The 17479-nt window shown below is 27.2% G+C and overlaps 1 protein-coding gene across 2 annotated transcripts; it reads right to left on the bottom strand.

The window, feature by feature from the left end:
- Positions 1 to 3233: 3233 nt before the first annotated feature.
- LOC103579691 (uridine phosphorylase 1) lies at positions 3234 to 11608 on the bottom strand. 2 transcript variants are annotated; one of them, XM_014441042.2, is made up of 6 exons: positions 11237 to 11608; positions 7364 to 7487; positions 6602 to 6763; positions 5458 to 5643; positions 4735 to 5067; positions 3234 to 4666 (listed from the first exon to the last, which is right to left on the bottom strand). In XM_014441042.2, the coding sequence occupies exons 1-6, from the start codon at positions 11269 to 11271 to the stop codon at positions 4484 to 4486; spliced, it is 1023 nt and encodes a 340-aa protein (XP_014296528.1). In that variant the 5' UTR covers positions 11272 to 11608; the 3' UTR covers positions 3234 to 4483. The 2 variants fall into 2 exon arrangements, with proteins under 2 accessions (XP_014296528.1, XP_008559398.1); XM_008561176.3 differs by lacking the exon at positions 11237 to 11608 and adding an exon at positions 8264 to 8628.
- Between the last annotated feature and the right edge of the window lie 5871 nt (positions 11609 to 17479).

Below are 17479 nucleotides of genomic sequence, written 5' to 3' on the forward strand. Positions count from 1 at the left end.
TTTTGAACGATACAAATTATACTTATTAGTATTATTTTTATTTTATTATTCTTTATTATTACTATTATTCTAAAGTGTACTTCTGGGAGTTTATAAGATATTAAGCTAAATATAATAATAGGAATAACTCCAATGTATTAACTTCCCGAAGGGTAATAATATGAATAAAATGTATTGGATATTTAACATAAATTGTAAATATATTTTTATATCCTCTGCCCTTATTTAAATTATCAATTATCATAAAATTTTTTTCTGTACAGTCAGAGTCCATTAAGTCGGGACTTCCCCTCAATTTGACCCCCACTACGACCTGCACTGTCTCCCACCCTATACATTTATTTGTGTCTGTATATTTATATGTCTATCGCATATGAATATGTCAGAGCGTATGCGAGTAGTTTACTTTTTAAGGGTAATCCATCGGACGTTTAAATTTTGGTCAGGATCGCCGTCTAAGAAATCCTAAAAATAATTTAAATTCAGCTTCCTAAATTCGAAAGCGATAAATTTTTGGGCTTCCCTGCAGAGTCAACCATTTTTCATAATTTTTTACTGGAATACAGAAAAAAATGTATTAATTCAAAAAATTATATTTAGATCGCTTTATTGTCCTTTTATAAACATACAATTAACAACGTTTTATTACAATCATTATACCGACATCGTTTTTTTTTAAAAGGACATTAATTAATTTATTAACATTAATATTTAGTACGTAATTTAATTATCCAATTACGTATAAATGATAAATTTAGTATAATATACATATTTATGTGTGTTAGTAGTCTGAAGAAGAACAAGATCTTGATCAAATTAATAATTTACAGTCGAATTTCATTAACTCAGAACTTCCCCTGAATCTTTACCCCCACTATGAGCTACGGTCTCCCACCCAATGCTATAGATTTATATATATGTGCATCAATCGTATAGATTAAGAGAGCATGCGCTGTAGTTTACTTTTTAAAGAAGGGGCATTCGATAAGTCAAAATTTCTAGCAAATTTCCGCCCCTTAGACTAACTGTCCATTTTAATGGAATTCGACTGTATTTAAAAATCTTTTAATTAGTTATATATTTATAATCAATCCTAAGATATAGAATACTATGATATTTACAATCTGAGCATTCTTTGTGCTATTCAAATTAATTTTTTGTAATTATTTATATTATAGATTCATGTAAGACAAGTGTTCGCAGTGGGTAAGTGTGCGCACACTTGTCCCACATGACTCTAAGTGTAAATTTTTTCTTATAATAGAATACAAGGTATAATAGTGTGTTTATAATGTTCATAATAAACGAATTAAAATAAATCGACGGATAAGAGACATGGTTCGAATCCACGGACAGACTTTAAATATAATATATACCAAAGAAGTCAATAAAAATAGTAATACAGTTAACAATTATTGTATAAGTATTTTTAGTTGTGTTTATGTATTTTTTTTTTCAAATGCATCACAGATATGTCGTTGTTTTTAAGGAAAAAAATAAATTGAAGATATTAATTTCAATTATACGTTATTTAAATTTCGTTAAAAAATTTAAAACTGTGTGTTTTTTTTTATTATTATTATTATAATTATTTTTCTTGCAAGTATGTTAAGTTAACATATACATTCAACATTTGTGACTACTAAATACAGTATAACACTTAATATTGTTTAACAATTCATTCTTTTATGCGTTTCACTTATAATCATAATTGATCTTTTAATGTCAATAAATATAATATTAATATTAAATAGTGATAATTTTTTATATTTAAATATTTTTTTTTCATTTTAATAATTTTTAGCATTTTTACGCAGAAATTCATTGGAGAAATATTGTTTTAAAAATTAATGACGTTACACAGAAAAATGTCATCCCAACCACAATATTGTAATATTGTCCGTAAAAAAATGGTCTTTTCTCCCATTTTTCTACAGAAGGCATTATTGCGCATGCGCATCAATGCGAATTAAAGGACATCGTAGCCTAGTAGACGAAAAGTCCATTTTTTTTGCAGACAACTATAGTTAAGTCCGTAAAAAAATGATCTCTACAATTAAGTAATTACTGCGCATGCGCGTCAGTACGACTTTATAGACAAGTAGTGGGAGAAAGGCCCATTTTATTTGCAGACAGCTATAGTTAAGTCTGTAAAAAAATGATCTTTTCTCCCATTTTTCTACAGAAGGCATTATTGCGCATGCGCATTAGTGCAAATTCATGGCCATCGTGACAAAGGCCCATTTTTTTGCAGACTTAACTACAGTAGCTCTAACAACTAAATATTGTAGTAAACATTAATGATTGTAGTTGGCGTTACTACACATGTAGTTAAGATTATTCAAATCTAAAGATGGCGTTTCTTCACTTAAGTTTGTAGTAACCTCAACTACAGCTGCTGTTGTAGCAACTACAATTTTTCTTCCTTGTAATTTTTAAAACTATGATTCAAATTTTTCTTGAACATTCGACTTAATTTAAAAAAAAAAAGCAACAAAATAAATTACGAAGCTTTTATTATAATTCTATTTCTATACAATAGCAGACTATAATAAATATTTTTCTCAGATTAATAATATATCACTCTAGCGGATTGGTTAAATGGATTTGAAAAGGTTGAATTTAGGTTCTGGTTTATCTTAAGGTTCAAAATGTATTGTAAAAGTTTAATTGTGCGAAAAAATAGTATATTGTATGGTAACCCTGTCCAAAAGTTCTCTTAGAATCCGCTAGGGCATATAATTATGAACGATACATTTACGTGGCTCGAGTAGCTATAATCTAGTACTACTCATCAAAATTACCATTTCGTCCTGAGTTACAACAAATTTTTACAAATACCTGCATCAAAACTAAGTTTTAATGTCAGTAAATTGAAACAATTTTAGACAAATTACGTATAATTGAATAACATCGATAATTGTCAAAGTTAATTATCTGAAGTTTGCTCAATTTGGTTGGCTATATAGACATCGAAACTTAAACTTTTGATGGAGGTATTAGAAAAATTGAATAAACACTTGTCTGCGTAAAAACGTATAGGCCACTGAAAATTTATATAAGATTTATTATTAACAAAGAACAAATGCTTTTATTAGTAAGCATTGACAAATTTAATTGCTGTAAATTTAATTATTTTTTTTTGTCTCCATTCAAAAATCAACTTTTTTTTTACTGTAATAATATTGGATATGTAATTAAAACAGGTAGATTTATTGTTTCTATTTTCACTTTTGGTAATTAATTAGATGTGTCACTCCGTCTATTTTCAAATTTTAAAAATCGAAAAATGGTTATCAAAAAATTTCAGCAAAAACAATCGCATGGGAACCCGTAGAAATTCATATAGGAGTATGGACTTATATAAGAATCTATGTGGAAAAACATGGGTATCTAAATTTCTATGTGAAAAAATCCACATAGGAAATTTTGGGTACTTGGATTTCCATGTAAGAATTTCACATAGGCATCTAGGTATTTGAATTTCCATAGGAACCCATGTAAAAATCTATATCGGGATCGATACTGAATTCCTATCGGAACCCATATAAGAATCTAGACTAGATTTCCTATTCTATGAATTTTTTTGATAGAGATATAGAAACAGATGCCTATATAAATTTCCCACAAAAAACCATGTATCCAAGTTCCCATAGGAATCCAGATATCCATGGTTTCTTACATGGATTCTTATAGAAATCCATACACTCCTATATTAATTCCTATGGATTCTCACATAAATCCATACGTTTTTATATGAATTCTTATGGGTTCCCATGCAATCACAATAATTTTTAATAAAGGATTCATAAATTCACTGCAGAGAAGAATAATTTCTAAAAAAATTTAATTGATTTCATCTTTCGATTTTTTGTGTCCGAAAATAGGCGGGGCCGCATCTAAACAATTTCCTCATTTTTTATTAATATTTGTTTTGTTTTTTTTTTTTCTAAATTTTTAAATATTATTTTCATTTAAGTATTATGTTAGCTTATTAATTTTTTTTGCCACATGCAATTAAAACCGGCACTCATTTGTACTTGTGTGCTGCGTCAGCAACGCGGCAAAATTATCATTCTTTCTCCACTAGTGCCAGTAATTTAATATAAAACTTATTAAATAATAGTTTACATAACTGAACACATTAAAAAATAAGTATAAAATTTAATAATAGTACAAAAGTATAATAATAGTTAGTGATTTTAATTTAACAAGAATCAATTTTAAAAGTTTTTATCTTTAGCTTTGAATTAATAAATAAATCAATAAACTAAACTAAAAATAATATTTAAAAGACACTAAAATTTATAATATTGAGGTTCTCGACCCGAGATTTAAATTATTTAAAGCCGTAAAGTTTATTTCAGTCTCATCAATGATAAGTATTAATTGAGAGACAGAACTTTTAAATTTTATTTGTGAATGAAAAAGAAAAAGAATATTTTTGAATAAATGTTAGACAAGAAATTAATAAAATAGGAGCTTAGTCGTAATTCTCAGACTCCTGTTGCACGAGTTTGAAACGCCGTGGGCTTTTAACCGCCATAGAACCATGGCCTTCTAGTGATAAGCGGCCTTTTGTTTGAAGGTACTTGGTAATGTATCGTGATATTAAAATTTGCGGTCTCTTCTGCCACTCCTCTAAGACTTCCTTAGGTGCCATTAACTGAGTACAAAAAAAAAGTTAAAAAAATCAAATATATATAAGAAATAATTGTCGGTTTATCTATTTACCTGATCGCCTTTCAGTCTGTCTAGCAACGTAACGCATACAATAGCAGACCTAATACCTGCGTGGTGTGTAAGCGCTGCAAAAGCTACAGCTTCCATTTCGATATTTACAACCCCTGCTTTCTGCAACTTTTGAAGGTACTCCATTTTATCATTCTCCGTAAATTCACAGAATGCGCCGTCAAGACGACCTTGGCCTTCGTAAAAGTCGTGTGTGCACATTGTTTTGCCGATCACTGTATCATAAGGATCTTCAGGATGCGACATTGCATTCAACTCCTTTATCAACTGTTTATCTAATTTTGCTGGCCGTCGAACCATTTTACCCAACACTGGCTGTAATTTTTAATTAAAACTATTAATTTAATATTTATCATTTTTTTTTTCATTCATTCTCTGGTATATAGTCTCCATAAATTACTCTAATAACAACAGTAATAACAACTTTTTTTACAGCAATTAGTACTATTTTGAACTGTAGTAAGTACACGGAAAAATTATTCACGTTTGAAATGCTATGGGTTCACAGTAAAGCCGAACTGTAATTTACGGTAAAATAACCGCAATGGAAAAATACCGAAGTTTACTACTGTAGTATAAGGAAGTGCGCGGCAATTTTACTGCAAATAGGTATGTCAGTAATTTGCGGTATTTTATCATAAATTGAGTCCGTCAAGTAAAGTATTAACATGAGTAGGTGTATAAAGTAATAGAATACTTCCGTACCACTTCGTAGTATGGTTTGAGCATTCCATCAACTGCCTCTTCACTTATAACGACTGTTCCACCTTCAAGGCCAACTCCACCGCATGTTCCAATTCTAATAAATATGGGGTCACGAACTTTAGCATGATACATTAGTTTGATAACTTCGTGCAACAATATCCCTACGGATGGGATCCCCATTCCGTGCTAGAAAAAAAAATATATATTATATTAAAATTATTGTTATGATTCTTTTTTTAATAATATTATAAACATGTTTTGTTACTCTATAAATGATTATTTATATCAATATTTACTAACAATTATCATTCGTAAACAAAAATATTATTTAGCTTCGCATTTTATAACATTATTCTTCAGATTATTGAATATATTCAGTTATTAATTCGTAAACACCAATAATCAAACATTTGTATACATGAGTATTAATAAATTGAGAAACTTGAGAACATATTGTTTGATTTCTACTATTACTTTTACTCGCGTATGTTGATTAATTTTTAGTATTTATTTTTTTCTGCGTAAGTAACTATTGTGACAATGGTAAGATATAAAATTTCATGGTAATTTAAATATCAATAAAAAATTATAAATAATTCAAATGCATACCATAATATCATGGAAATATTTCATATACCGTATACCCCAGATTTTATAGAAATTACTTATATAGAAACCCAGATTCCTGTATGAACTTCCCATAAAGAAATCTATACACTCAAGTTCTTAAGTCAAGTTCCTAGATGGGAATTCAAGTACACAGTTCTCTATGTAAATTTCCCATATGGGAATCCCGAAACCCAGTTTCCTATGTGAAGTTTCTACATGGGAATCCAGATACCAGTTTCCTACATGGGTTTTTATATAAATCCATGGCTTTATTAATTCCTATAAATTCTTACATAAATCCACACTTTTCTATATGAATTCCTATGGGTTTCCATGCAATTTTTTTAATAGAATTTCTGTGACAATTATCCAATGTTAATAAACTTTTCAACAATGAATATCATCATGACAGATATAATTCATATTTAAATTATTAAAAACATACCTTTAAGTATTAATAAGATACAAGGTATGTTTTATTCAATATTAGCCATTGTTTATTATTTAAACTATCAATAATGATTGATATACTTACGCTGATTGATAAAACTGGACCAACTTTGTACATGGAATAGCGATAAGAGTACTGGCTGATATCCAGCAAAGTAGTACCAGTTGGAAGCTTGTGACCTATTTCTTTCATAATAAAATAGGCGAAGTTCTCCATCCGCTTTGGTGTTCCCCCCATGCAGACGAACTGTAAGTTAATAAAGAAAAAAACTAGAGTCAATTTATGCACGCATACTCATTGTTGTAAATGTATTTGAAAATTAAATTAAAAGTCCATTTGAAAGTACTGTAAAAAGGCTCTCGGTAATTGTTTATGTAATTAAATTTTTTTACGTAATTTATATTACAAAATAAGGATTAAATGTTAATCGTACGGAACATAATATCAGTATATAAATTATGCCACTGATTAAAATCACTTTTTTTTATTTATTGCATTTTTTTATAGTTTTTATAGTACATGAAATTAAAAATAAAAATTAATTACACAATTTTAAATAGAGTGATATCAACTTTAACCGAAATCAACTTATTTAATGCGATAACATTAAACTCGTTATTGCATATATTATTATTAAGATTTATCAATGGTCGTAATTTATTGATATATTATTCGAGGACAATATTAAATGAAATAAGATAAAATAACATAATAACGACTTATACTAAATAAAAATAATTTAAGTTATGATAAGCAGACGATAATGAACAGATTAATGAATTAGTTCTAAATACTGAGTATTAAATACTTATTAATATAATTATTTTACTGTTTATGTATTTATACCTTTACATCACCAAACATTTCGACCAGGTCATGAGAACCACTTCCAAGAGCTAGATGGTAGAGAATGTCTTGATCCATCAACTCAATATTTGGATTTCTGAGCCGTACTGATCCATCACTGTATCTAGAAATTAAATTGAAAAATAAAATATTTATTATACTGTAAAAAATCAGTAATTAGATTTTATTCAAATTTGAATTTTCATCTCGGTTCTGGAATTTAAAAAAATCACTTCCAATGCGGAGTAAATAGAGAATTTTTTCGGTTGATTTCGGAGTGTTCTGAATTTTTTTTCAATTTGAATTCACTCCGATTTTGAATTTCAGTATTGAACTCTTCGGAGTAAATTTCACTCCGGATTAAACCTGCGTTGATTCGGCAAATTTTGTACAGTGAAACTAATGTACAAAATAATTATCTCAAGCATAATTAATTAATACAATACCGATAAAATATCAATTCATTAATCCTATTACGGGTCAAATTAATCCAGTGGTATTATGCTTAACTTCTACTTAATTTACTAAAGTAAATTATTGCTGCTAGTTTATTATGAAGAATAACTTTAATTTAATTTAAAATTACAAAAATTAGAATAAAAGTTTTTTCAAGTTACTCGGACGCTAAAGACATACATAAAAGTTTCAACGTTATAAAAGGAAAACGTGAAACAAATTTAGATCCAGAATAAAAATAATGAAAAAAAAAATTGGTATTTAATCTCAGGAATAAAGTATTCGTTTTTACTTTATTTTTTCTATCAAACATTCAAATTTTCACTGCGTAAAAAAATTTAAAAGAAAGCTGTAGATATTGAAAAATATTTCAAGTGAATTAAATGAAAATTTTAAAATTTTAAATGGTCTTATTCATTTACGTTTTATAATTTAAACTCATACCTAACAATGCTATCAAATTTTTCCGCAATACCTTGTTCCTTTTCTAAACCCGATTCACAATCATTTGAAATTTTAAGTTGACAGACATGAGTATTCAACTCGTCTTCACATAAATTCTCACATGTGCAAGTTGGCATTTTAATATAAATTTAAAAATAACTAAATTTATTTTAATAACAACAATATTCACAAAAAAGCATTAAAGTTTTTAATAGATAATTTATAAAACGTAATGGATTTACAGTTTAATTAAAACTTTGGAAGTTTAGTCGATTTATTAAAGGCTTAAACGACTACAATATTACAATATACAAATATACTGGCGCGCTTCGAATGAACTTGTTCGATTGTGACGGTAGGCTTTATAACACCCCACTTTTTCCAATTCTTTCAATGTCCTTCACTTCTTCACAATTATCTTCCCCCACTGGTTTGACCACCGTTATTATATTTATTATTTAGGTTTTTCTTGCAGTTCCAGTGTTTACTTTATTCTATATTCCGACTGCTGCATAATATTTCATTTATTCTACGAATATGAAAAATAATAAATTATTTCTTTTTCTGGCCAAATAATTTCTTTCAATTGATTCTATTTTTATGTTATGCCCTACTATAAAAAACATCCATATGGGAATTTAGCCCAGATTCCTGGGGTTCCCATATGGCATTTTTTAGTGGATTCCAATATGGTTTCCTATAGAAATCCAGCGTAGATTCATATATTTGTATCAATAGACGATAGACATGGAAATTCAGATACCCCGGAGTCCATAGAATTTATGAAGAAAGACGAAGTTTTTCTAACGAGAAAAAATTTCAACTTTCAGGTACAAATTTGGTGGAGAATCGTAGACACCACGAAGGTAGGACTTGCCTTTAGCTCGAGTAGGAAATTATACACATGGGTTGGAATGCCCTACTTTCCTCCCTTGGTGTGTAATATACTATTTTCAACCCATTGGTTGAATCATGAAAATACTAATGCTATTAAACTATCAGTGAGACGTACACATGTATAATGACAGCGCCACCAAAAAAGAGGACTGGAACTTCCTGAGGATGTATGTGTGCACAATACACATTTTTATAGTAGCTATGTGTGCGCACATGGCTAATTCTGTAATAATTGATACTTGTATGCTAATAAAGGTAATGTATAATCTAGAATATTTAATTTAATCATTAAAAATGTAATTATAACGTAATTGACTTTAAAATATTTTTCAAAACAGGAAGACCGTACAGGTAATGCGATTTGTAGTTTGGAAATTGAAGCAATGATTTAACTTTTTTGAATTCCATGTAAGCTTTCACTAATTGTCAGTCATAATATAAATGATGTCGATTGTTTTATATTATTAAATTTAAAAATTATTATTTTTTTTTTTTTTTTCAATAAAAAAATTACAAATTATGACTCGAATAAAATACAGTTGCTATGTCAATATATTAAGGGTGTGGCATATATACTTATTGAGGCCTTTTATTAAAATTCCAGGGGTGTAAAGAGTGACAAAGTATAAAAATGAGGGTTGTGCGTGACTTTCTTCCTATTTAGTTTTCCGTTTTCCCCGATGTAAATAAATCTAAAAATACATCCTAGTCACACATTTTGTTATAATTAAAAATAAACTCATAAAATAAAATAAATATACTTTCAATTGATTGGATCTTTCTATATATCTGCAGAATTGAAGGAAGAAACTTTGATTTTAAATCATTTTTCATAAATGATTTAACAAATGTTTTTGTCTGAGAAAAGTTGATAATGAATTTTTTTTTTTCATATTTTATTAGTGGCTGCTTTTTGAAAATCAAAAATTTTCATTCTATATGTTTTCTTAAAACCCATATCAATTATTTACTGTTAGTTATCGGGTTATTTATAAACTATTCGTATTGATAACACATTCAAACTTAAGAAAATGTATAAAGATTTAAAAAACTATCTTTTGTGTTTTAATTAAACTCTTATTAATAGACGAAGATCGATTGAAAACTGTTGCCAACCAATCAATTCAACCTCTTGTTATTTTACATTTAATGTACTAATATTTAGATGTACTATTTTTATTTTTATCCAATGTCCATTTTCAGACTTTAAATATAAGTATCATAAAAAAAAGTATCTGAAAAATAGATAAATACAAATAAGTAATTTTCACTAATTTTCAATTTTGAAAACTTATTTTTTAAACATCAAATTTTATTAATTTAATATTTTTTACCTTATAATAGAATTCATATTTATTATGTACAGTAAATATAAATCAAACAAATTTTAATTAATACAATAAATTATTATTTTTTTTACTTTTTCATTGTTTCAAAAAATAATTTAATTTCTTAATCGTTAAAACTCCAATTTAATTAATTTACTAAAGCTTGTATTGATTAATTTATTTTTCTCTGATTAATATGTTGAGAACAAACATTAAGTAGTAATTGAAAACGCGGGTATAAAAAGAAAAAAAGATTTTACTAGAGTAATTTTCAATCTTCTATATGTCAAATGCATTCATGTCAACGATTTATGCTTACTAGCTATTTAAAAAATAAAATAAAAATAGAATATTATTTTTATATATATATATTTATATATATCATACTAAACATCATTAGAAACCAGCTTATCACGTTTACTCATCTACATATGACACTTGACTCTAATATGAACTTATGTTTTTTAAATTAATTATTATTAATTGAATTTAATTTAAAAGTAATTCGAAAATTAATTACTACTTTTAATCAAGAATAATTTTATTGATTTCCAATATATTTTATAATAACAGAAATAAATTACGATAGAACTGAAAGAGTATAAGTGACAAAATTTTTTTTTTAAATGTTTATTTTTAAAATTCAAAATTTGAATCTGAAATCCGGTTTCATTTAAACGAAATTTTGTGACTTATAGCTCTAAAGTTCAAGTTTCAAAACTTTTTAAATAATTTATCAAAAACTTACTCGTCAACTTCATCTTCTTCAAGTAAAAGACTCATGATTTATTTATTTATTTATTTATAAATATCAAAACTATGGTAGAATTAATATTTATTAGATTTTAATCGAAAAATTTAAACTTCTTTGGCAGTGATTTATTCCATGAATTTTATTTATAATATTTTATACTTATCACTTAAAAGTATTTGTCAAATAAGAAGCTTATAGATTTACAAAGATTATATAGTTTCTGTTATTCAAATAAACAATCAATTGACAATTGATAACACTTGTAATTGAGTGCGATACGAAAATTAAAGAAGATTATTTTTGTTACTATTAAGGGTAATAGGGAAGTTGTGGTATGTTAGTTAAGTGTTACAGACACTGACAATCGTATGTAAGGGCACTTGTATTGAAAATTAGAGAGAAAATAAAACGGGGAATCGCGCATGCGTTGATCCCCACTTTTTGAATTCGCATGAGCAGAGAAAATGAGTAAAGATTAAAGATTCTTCCAACCATCCCTTAACTTGTCAGCTGTAAATTCACAGTTTATGTAAACTAACCCCAAAATTTTGAATTACTTCTACGGTATTGCGCAATAACTGATTGTTTTAATTGATACAAATTTTTAAAAAGTATAACTGTCATCATTCTTACTATTTATGTTTATATTAATAAGAATTTGTAGTCAATAAATTGATTACTCTAGTGGCCTTGAATATGGCTGCATATGGAAATGATCTAGCTCTAGCCAAGCATTGTCATATAATGAAAGCTAGAACTAGAGCTAGAGCATTTTCAAATGTATCTTAATTAATCTAATTATTGACAGAAATAGTATTTTAATAAAATTATTAATTTTCAATTTTGAAATTTCGCGCCAAGTTGGCGCCACTACGCGTCGCTGTAGTCGACATTGTTTGCTAAAGTGGGGGAGGTCGATGAATCGCAAAATCGATTGCTTGGTACCAACTGACGGTTCGATAGCGGCAGTCAGTATGATCGAGAACGACAGTTGTAGTCCAGATCCTTCTCTACATTTGAATTGAAACACAGTATTGCAGTGGCGTCGTGTAATTATCCATGAAATTTTTTACTTATAGTCATTGTTTAATTAAATTGTGGTGTTTGTAAAATTTAAATTGTGTAAAGTGTCTGTGACGCAGTTAAGTGTTCAGTGCTAGTGTTGAGTGTTGAGTATTCAGTGCTAATGTGCAGTTTTACTGATGACTGATGCTGATGACTTCCTAGTTCCTGAGCCAATTCATCTGGCATCGTCTGGTGGGGAAATAGCAGTTAAGTGACGTTTTTTAGCTGAAATACACTTGGAGCAATTTAAATCAAATCTCCAAGTATATTAGGACACCCTTCTGCATATTATTTTCCCGCCAAGGTTTGTTCAAACACTCAAGTGTTTTTTTAAAAATATTTTTCTATCATATTTTGCCGCCATTTAATTTTGACAAATAATTTTAAATTTTTCTCCAATTTCTAATTATTTGTTCTTCAAATATTTAAATTTACCGCGCAAATAATCAGAATAATTAATAAAAATAAAAGAATATAGAGATAATCTAATGTGAGTGAATGAGTCGAAAATAATAGATCGATCATAAAAATTTGATTTATTCAATTACTTTTTATTATCTTTATTATTATATTTATTTTTATTATCATTATTATTATTATTTTAACAATAGATAAATATTAACACCACAAATCAGTGCTTTTGAACACCAATCAACACCCATATAATTATAAATAAATCATATTGATGCGAGTATTCTCTAAGTGGCTTTTCGGACATTATCAAATTTCAAAAGATTTTATTTTAAATGTAATAATATCGATAAAGACTACAGCAGAAAAAAATATTTTTTTTACTGGTCTTAAGTCTCTGTTATTGTTTTTTAATTGATTCTTTATTACCGAACAATAGAGAATACCAGCAACGGACAGTTGTTCGCTATGCCAGTGGTTTTGACACTGAGTTTTGCAACTGCGTTTTTGACACCTAGGGCTAATTATATAAATATATTTATAACATAAATTGATGCATATTTTCAATATAGCGACAACAGTAACCAACTAAAAAAAAAGAATATTTGAAAAATGGTTGACCTTACGAGCCAATCTTAAAAATTCCTGCTGTTTTCGGGTTCAGTGTTCAAAAATATTATTATTAGTAAATTTTTGAATTTTTCGTATTTTAAAAAAAACATCTAAGTCTTGATGAGTCCTTTTGATTACCACATGGATGTCTATCCAGAAATAGTCAGATGAGTTTTCTAAGACTTAAAAATTTCGAAATATGATGAAAATTCAATTTTTGAAAATCAGATCGATACCAATGAATGCATTCATTTTTAAAATTTTAAATTTTCATAGCGGGAAGTTTAAAATAATTCAAATTATTTAGTTAGTGTTTATTATTACATAATACAAGGAAAAACTTTTTGTTCAAAATGCTATGGTGTCATAGTAAACGAAGTTAATCAATGATTAAAAATAAACATCAATTTATTGTGCATAAATTGGCATCAACGTGTCAAAGATGAAGATGAAAAGCTCAGTGGTGTCAAAACCGCATTGAAATAGCCAACAACTGGGTAATTTGAGCGAGCGCAGGCAGTGAGCAGTTTAAACCTACGTACACTGTATAGTACTTTTGGTTACAAAATCAGCCAGACACATATTCCTTACACATATTATTGAATCTGATCACTATTAAATTAACTACTTTTGCTTTTTGTTTATTAGTTTAAAAAATAATGCAATGGAGGCTCATGTCTCTGTAAATACGCAACGTACACACGTGACAGGGTTTTTAAAATAAAAAAATATAAATGTAATTTGTTACGAATGCAGATAATATAAAAATCTAGAATTGATTATAAATTTGCCGAGGAAAAATGGTCAGATGATGAATACTTTATTAAATTATACATGACTATATTTATTTATTAATATATGATCCCACAGAATTTCTAAAATCTTTGAAATAATAGAAATAGTTATTTTTAAATTATATATTATCACCATTTATATTATAAAACTTTTTTTGACATCCATTAATATACTCATCTACCAAAAATTAATAAATATATCGATGCTAAATTGCTGCTCTAAATTTCTAAAATGCCAATTAAAAAGTAACTTTTTTCCAATGTTTATGTCAACTTATAAAAAATTTACATGAGCCAACAAGTTATTTCTTATACACTCGGAGTAAAATTTATAACAGAACATTTTTAATTTTTCTAAAAAAAAACAAATACTTTCGTAAGTTTTTTTATTTAAAAAATTCAAAGCGACTATATGCTAGTAGCAACTTTCATAAAATCTGCGCAAGACAAGTAAAATATCTACATACGTTGTTCTTTCAAAATTTTCACTTAAATTGCTACTAGAGTACAGTAAAAATGGCAGTACTGGTCCGTTAATGATTTAAAGTAATCAGTGACATCGAAACTTTTAATAGATCTCTCAGTAAACTTCATACTTCTTTTGCACGGTCTTAGAACTCGTCTGTAAAAGAACTCTTCTACAATTGAGTCATTACTGCGCACGCGCGTCAGTACAAATTCATAGACTTTATCATAACCAAGTAGTGGGAGAAAGGCCCATTATTTTGCAGACTTAACTATAGTTGTCCGTAAAAGAATCTTTTCTACAATTGAGTCATTACTGCGCATGCGCATTAGTGCATGTACTTCATTATAGCAAAGTAGTGGGAGAAACTGGATTTTTTATTTATTCACTCCCTGTTTGAAGTGAAATTCACCCCGAAGGATGTTTTTGCTAAAAAAAGATCCTTATTCACTTCCGTTTTTTTATAGAACTATATGAAGAGTTTCGATAGTACCAGCCACTCTAATACTAATTTTTTAAGAGAAAATTTTTCTCGTATACTTAATAATGTAACAAATATTACCATTGTAAATAATTTGTTAAAAAAAAAAAGACCTATTTATATTTACATATTTACTAACATAAGTTAGTTTTGATTTTTTAATAGAGTTTTGCAGATTGTCTATAGGAGATTGATATCAATACATGATCGACTATTTTTTTTTATTAATTAATTATTAAACACTTTATTATGTTATGTTATTCATTTATTTCTTTATTTATTTAAATATTACAATAGAATAAAAGTACCGATTGTCGGCACGGTACCATTTATGGACACTCAATACTTTATTTCCATCAACGAAAAAGTATAAAAAAAATTTCATTGTAACAAAATGTAATTAGATTATTTTTGAACACATTTTTAAAATTGATCGTATTATTGCGTATTTTAAAAATTATTTTATTTAGATTTTTAATGTCAAAAACCAGCCCTCAGTGGACAAACGATATTTCTGCTATTGTCATTTTTGACAGATGAGTTATAAATAATAGCTTTGAAAAATCTAATTTGAGAATAGTGAAAAGACAAAAGTAAAAATAATTATTTTTATAATTTTTAAATTTCAAAAATTCTGAGTAGCCGCTAAAACTTTTTTGATCTCGTTAAAGTTTCCATAGGATCTTTGTTCCAGTAAAAAAGAACATTTTTCGCGACGTTTTTTTTTATCCTTATATTTTTGTACATTATATATATAATATATATGTAAGGATAAGCTAAATAAAATCTATATATATTTTTATGGATACCACAAAAAATTTAACGTCAGATGAACGAAACCATTCGGTAGAAAATGAGCGCTCGGCCCATGGATTCAGAGGTGTCATTAATTTTCAAGTCTATTCTTTTTTTTTTATTATTTTCCCTACGGAATAATTTCTAATCATTATTTTTATTAGTCTAATTAGAAGCTTTTAGGTTTCTTTTGTTTATTTTTTATTAAATTTAATTTTGTGGTACCGAGAGCTGTAGAAATATTTAACTGCTTTGTAATAAAACGGCAAGTCTTTTTGTAGAAATTTTTTTTTCAATTCTCTATTATAAAAAAATATACAAAGATAATTATTAGGGATGTGCGAATCGTGCACCGAAAGTTTTCGAATTATTTGTACAGAGAAAAAAGATTTTTTCTTCTCCATTATAAATTGAAACTGAAAATTTTCTTAGGGCGAGAAAAAATTTTTCTCTTCAATTCGTAATGCAAAATATTTCTTGCGCAAATAAATCCTATTTTTTTGTGTAACTTTTCAAATTTCTCAATTCGAATCAATAAAATTCAGATCAGCTTTCAAGTATTCAATTTTCATTTAATAGAGCATAGTTTTAAAAGTAACCAAAAATAAATTTATCGAATTCACATGATTTTTCAAGTGTAATTTTAAAATAATCAGCGGCTTTAATAATTAAAAAAGTTGTGAAAAATGACACGTTGGTACAGAAATGTAGTCGTATAGAAAAAGTATATAAAAAAAAATAAATAATTTAACAATGTTTTTTTATCTTATTTTAAAAAGCACTTTAAACAATTTATTTTATATAATATAGATATCTAAAAAAAAAGACCATACATACTTATATTTGATCGTATGACAAATAAGTAAAATTAATAACTAAATATACTCATATATATAAAGGATAAACTTTTGAAAAGTTAAACCTTGGCTATACACGCAGTATACTTTATTTAATAAAACAAACTGTTTATTTGTACGTTGAAATAGTGAAAGTGCAGTTCTTAAAATTAACATCTCATCAACAATAATTCAATAATTCATCAAAAATTCGTTCAGGGATAAACGTCCTTGATTTAATTAATTAGAAAATCTGTAAAATTTTACCTTAATTTGAGGTCAGCCATTTACGGAAAAGCCCAACCATTATAAATAATAAGATTATTTAATTTAGTTTTCGCATACGTTTATAAATATTTACATATGAGCATATTTTACAATTTATTATTAATAATAGACTATATATAAATATAATCATATATATATTTTTTATATTTACGAGAATGTGTAAAAAATAAGCACATGATCAACTGATCACACATGACCATTTTAGCTCGGATTAAAGGACAACCCAAATGACACATTTTCGTCCAGGTCACGACGAAAATGGGAGAGACCAGTGAAAAAAATTTTATAGTCTCTCCCATTTTCTTATTATCTATTTACATTAAATAGATGTCGTTTCCTAATTATTTCGTAATGTAAAAGATTTTATTATTATTATTATTATTATTATTATTATTCTTATTGTTATTATTATTATTATTATTATTATTATTATTATTATTTATATTATTATTAAGGGCGGGGTGAATGAAATATTTTTATTCGTCACAA

This window comes from Microplitis demolitor, chromosome 2 (genome assembly GCF_026212275.2).
Source record: "Microplitis demolitor isolate Queensland-Clemson2020A chromosome 2, iyMicDemo2.1a, whole genome shotgun sequence".
Classification (NCBI taxonomy): Eukaryota; Metazoa; Arthropoda; class Insecta; order Hymenoptera; family Braconidae; genus Microplitis; species Microplitis demolitor.

What these genes read in the sequence shown, in the direction of transcription:
- LOC103579691 (XM_008561176.3), bottom strand. Translation starts at nt 8,400, where the DNA reads ATGCCAACTTGCACATGTGAGAATTTATGTGAAGACGAGTTGAATACT. An exon ending in AAATGTTTGGTGATGTAAAG is followed by an intron (nt 6,764 to 7,363) that starts GTATAAATACAT and finishes ATTAACTTACAG; the next exon opens with TTCGTCTGCATGGGGGGAAC. An exon ending in ACAGACTGAAAGGCGATCAG is followed by an intron (nt 4,667 to 4,734) that starts GTAAATAGATAA and finishes TTTTGTACTCAG; the next exon opens with TTAATGGCACCTAAGGAAGT.